We start from the raw sequence: 4,614 nt of genomic DNA, 5'->3' as shown, positions 1-4,614 counted from the left end.
TCTAAAATGATCATTTATCATCTGCTCAGTACCTACACCATAATCTACATCTGTTCTAATTGGTTCTTCTAATCTAACCGCTGGCTGAGGTTCGCTAGTACTACCATGTTCATAATCAGTTTCCCCATGATGATACCAAATTTTGTAACTTCGTGTAAACCCACTCAAATATAGATGAGTCCAAACATCCCACTCTTTAATAACCTTTCTATTTTTACAATTAGAGCAAGGACATCTTAACATACCTGTTTTTGCTTCCGGTTGTCGGTGAACTAACCCCATGAATTCGGTTATACCTCGTTGGTATTCTTCCGTAAGCAATCTCGTGTTCGGATCCAAATGAGGTCGATCGATCCAAGAACGAAAATAATTTGAAGAAGACATGTTTTTTTAGGAATCAAATTCGTGTGTAAAGAAAGTAAGAGGGAGGATGAAGATATGGAGTGAATGAAGAGGAAGAGGGGTGCTTGTATTTATAGTTGAAATCCTGCCGACAGACCGAGGAAATTCTGACGGAATTCCGACGCCAACGGCTAGTTCGTCGGAATTTCCTCGGAATTATTAAAATACCCCAACGGCTTTCTAACGGCTATAATATATCCTCGGAATTCATCGGTTTTTTCCGAGGAACACATTTTTCCTCGGTATTCCATAAGAATATTCCGACGGATTGATATTTCCTCGGAATACTCTTGATTCGATTCGGTGACTTTTGAACAGGAGTCAACTTATTCAAATTTCATTGCACGAGACATTGCAAGAAGTGTAACTCAGGATGGAAGGTTTCACTCTTACCTTGCCCTTGGAGGCCCAGCCTGGCTTCACAACAGGATTCAAGAAGAAGCCATCTCCAACGTTTGCTAAATCTTTCCCTTAAGATCATTCTGTTGGTGTTTGTGCTTCATCCTTGTTTCCGTTTGTTTTTCATCCTTTTGTTTCCGTACGAATATTGGTTATTCCCTCTTAATTGAGTTCAGACGATTAAAAAAAACAAAAACAAAAGTTAAGAAAGAAATATCACCATAAAGAATTTGGATTTTAAGTGCAGTTATACAAATAAAACCATGGGAGTGTAATAATTAAATTATTAATATCCCAATAATTTGATTGAACATTAGTTTTATTGAAGTATGATAAAGTAAACGCATAATTAAAATGGTCACCGACTTGTGCGCTTTGTCGGGTGTCATTACATAAACAAATAGGAGGTCAATTCTGTTATAATGAATGGACATAATATACTACTACATACGGAGTTGTTTTTTAATTGTTATGGAAAAGAGCAACTAATCAATGTATGCATTGGCACATCATGTGCAGATCACTAATGGTGGCTTCTCATCTCAATTACACTTCCTTTTCCAAATGCCGTGTTTCCCAAACCAGCAAGCTATCAAGTTTGCGTACCGTAGAGGAGGTTTCGCAGTGCATCGCTTTGTCAATTCATTTGTCATCCACTTTCTTCTGTCATTATAACATATCTAATATCTTACTCAAATTTATTCGACTAAATCATCAACTGGTTAGATATTGAATCTAGAATCTCAAGTGAGTGTCTGTTTCAGTAGCCGAATCTCATAAACAAAACATAGGTCAAGTGTGTATCTCGATCAAAAACCGACTATTTTTCAACCTTCAATATACAAGAGCGTTGAAGCGAATATAGACTAAAATAAATCATCGAATGTCCATAGACTTAGAAAAATTGTAATTTGATAGAAATGTTATGCAACAATGGTTGATTACTTGATTAACGAATAGTAAAAGACGCGTAGGGAGATTTCTTAATAGAATCACCGAATCTTGTGCGAGGGGTAAGAAACAACAGGTGGAAATGAAAATGACGTGGAAGAGAAGAAAAAGTGGGCTCCATTTATCAAATCGAAATTAGCAGGTGGCAACGCGGTAATCAATAATCATATAGCCCCACTTTTGTTTTTATTTTATTATATCCAAATAATCAGGTTATAAATATATTTCCACTTGTTCATCCCTTCAAACATTATACATTGACATTAAACAATCTTACAAAACCGATCTCATTACAATGGAAGCCACACTGATCTCTTCACCAGCTTCGACGTCCCCACTCCGGTTCCATCCATTGGTGTTTTCCCCGATTAAAACGACGACGTGGAGGACACAGAAGAAGATGAAGATGAGCGTTTTTGCTGCTGCGTCTTCAGGGAAGGACCATTACTACGGAGGAGGAAGACTGGTGGACGAGAACATGATAATTCTAAGGAAACGCATCCACGAGATGAAGATGGTGGAGCGAAACTACGAGCCGCCTTCTCACTGGTTGGATTGGGAGAAGCGTTTCTACAGTAGCTACGACACTATGATCTGCGATTCCGTTGGTCTTCTCCAGAGCTTCCTCATGAACTCTCGCCCCACCGTCGCAATCACAACGCTGCTTCTCCTCCTCCTCAGCGTTCCTGTTTCCTCCTCTGTTATGGCGTTTCGCCTTCTAGACCTCCTCCATTGGGTTCTCGCCGCCGCAACGTCGGGCCATGTGGGCTGATCTGCCTGGCCCGTTTCATTCTTTCCTTTTACTTGCCCACAATTTTTTTTTTTTTTGTATATTGTATATACACATATTCTTATATTATTTTATCTGATTTATACTATACTTAAACTAAGTTCAAAAACTCGTTATTAATTTATCACTTCTTTCATGAAACCTGTATAAGTTTTTTTTTTTTGTTTTTTCATATGTTATTGTGACAAAAGAGAGTACAATCTGATTACATGATTTCTTAATAAGTTAGTGGAGTTTAACTTTCGTTCTCATGTTTCTTATGCTACCATTTTTGTTGATAGTTTGTTTTCCCTTTAAGAAACGACAGTGAACTGTAGAACGGAGTCTTTGGTTTGTATGCCCCCTTTTGGACCCAAAAACTTTTACTTGGTCATATTTCCAATTTTTTTTTTTTTTCAACATAATCATATTTCCAATTTCCTTTGATCATATTTGGCGTTTAACCCAAAAGTAACGAAACGCGTGAATTTAACCCAAGCCCGCTATTTCCAATCTTCAGTTGATGAAAAAGGTTGTCAAATTTATTTAATTGACCCACCAATCTCTATTATAATTTTGTAGCTTTATTTCTACCAAGTAAAAAATGAGTATCTAGTAAAAGTGAGGAGAAAACTCTTTTTCTTTTAAGTGTAATTTTGGAAGAGAGAAGTACCATTTTTTAAAAAGAAGAGAAAAGTTACCAATTTTGGATTTGGGTGAAGTTTGGGTATTTTACGTAAATGAAAAAAAATACGGGACAAAAAATCAAATCCGTAAGATTCGGGTTTGTCTATTCTCGAAAGTGAAGTGTGCGTCTTGACTCGTTTGTTCTTCCACAAACCCCATCTTCAGTAGTCTTCAGTTTCTTTTCTCCGCCACCACACAAACATATTCTTCCTTCTTCTCACATTCTTCTTCGTAATTTCGTATTCCATACTCTCTATTTATACAAACATTTCATTCGACCTTTCTCTCTATTCATTGCCTCCTCTCAATCCCCTAACAATTTCTCCAAAATATTGTCTTTTTCTTCTTATTCCACACGATTCTTCTTCTCGGTTCCTAAATTTGATTTACATTTATTGATTAGTATTGAATTTTCTTTATAGAAGTTTAAATGGCGCTTGCGTATGATCCTCTCTTCATTACATCCGACAAATCCCCCATCGATGTCCCCTCGCCGCCGCCGCCTTCGATGACATTAACCCAAGACGAGCTCAAACGAATCGCCGCTTACAAAGCCGTCGACTTCGTCCAATCCAACATGGTCCTCGGCCTCGGCACCGGCTCCACCGCCAAACACGCCGTCGACCGCATCGGCGAGCTTCTCCGGCAAGGCAAACTCGAGAACATCGTCGGGATACCCACGTCCAAGAAGACGCAGGAGCAGGCTCTCTCCCTCAACATCCCTCTCTCCGATCTCGACGCGCATCCCGTCATCGACCTCTCCATAGACGGCGCCGACGAGGTCGACCCTTGTCTCAACCTCGTGAAAGGACGCGGAGGGTCTCTGCTCCGGGAGAAGATGATCGAAGGAGCTTCCAAGAAGTTCGTGGTGATCGTCGACGAGTCGAAGATGGTGAAACATATAGGTGGAAGCAAGATGGCTCTTCCGGTGGAGACTGTGCCTTTCTGCTGGAAGTTCACGGCGGAGAGGCTAAGGAGAGTGATGGAGGGTTACGGCTGCGAGGCGAAGCTAAGGTTGGGGGAGAAAGGGAAGGCTTTTGTGACGGACAATGGGAATTATATTGTGGATATGTATTTGGAGAAAGATATGGGAGATTTGAATGCGGTGAGTGATGAGATTCTGAGGCTACCTGGAGTCGTGGAGCATGGGATGTTTCTTGATATGGCTTCCACTGTTATCATTGCTGGTGAGCTTGGTGTCAAGATCAAGAACAAACACAGCTCCTATTGATCTTCTTGTTTAGGTGGGTATTTGGAGAAGGAGAGGATTACTTTGATATATGATGTCACTGTGAGGAGGAGATTTGACCTTTCTTTCGCAGAGTTTTGGATACTTGATCATCATCATCTGAATCTTTATGTGTCACCCGTCACTTTCAAAATATAATAAATTGATAAAAGCGGAA

The 4,614-nt window shown here is 39.8% G+C and overlaps 2 protein-coding genes across 2 annotated transcripts; both read left to right on the top strand.

Annotated features, from left to right (window-relative positions):
- Positions 1-1,995: 1,995 nt before the first annotated feature.
- On the top strand, positions 1,996-2,750 carry LOC106304462. Its single transcript, XM_013740869.1, has one exon. The coding sequence runs from the start codon at positions 2,048-2,050 to the stop codon at positions 2,522-2,524; it is 477 nt and encodes a 158-aa protein (XP_013596323.1). The 5' UTR covers positions 1,996-2,047; the 3' UTR covers positions 2,525-2,750.
- Positions 2,751-3,353: 603 nt separating this feature from the next.
- LOC106303826 (probable ribose-5-phosphate isomerase 2) lies at positions 3,354-4,606 on the top strand. Its single transcript, XM_013740157.1, has one exon. The coding sequence runs from the start codon at positions 3,639-3,641 to the stop codon at positions 4,437-4,439; it is 801 nt and encodes a 266-aa protein (XP_013595611.1). The 5' UTR covers positions 3,354-3,638; the 3' UTR covers positions 4,440-4,606.
- Positions 4,607-4,614: the final 8 nt, after the last annotated feature.

Source organism: Brassica oleracea, chromosome C7 (genome assembly GCF_000695525.1).
Source record: "Brassica oleracea var. oleracea cultivar TO1000 chromosome C7, BOL, whole genome shotgun sequence".
Lineage (NCBI taxonomy): Eukaryota > Viridiplantae > Streptophyta > Magnoliopsida > Brassicales > Brassicaceae > Brassica > Brassica oleracea.
Note: the sequence above shows the minus strand (reverse complement) of the source record. Positions and strands in the feature narration are given on the sequence as shown.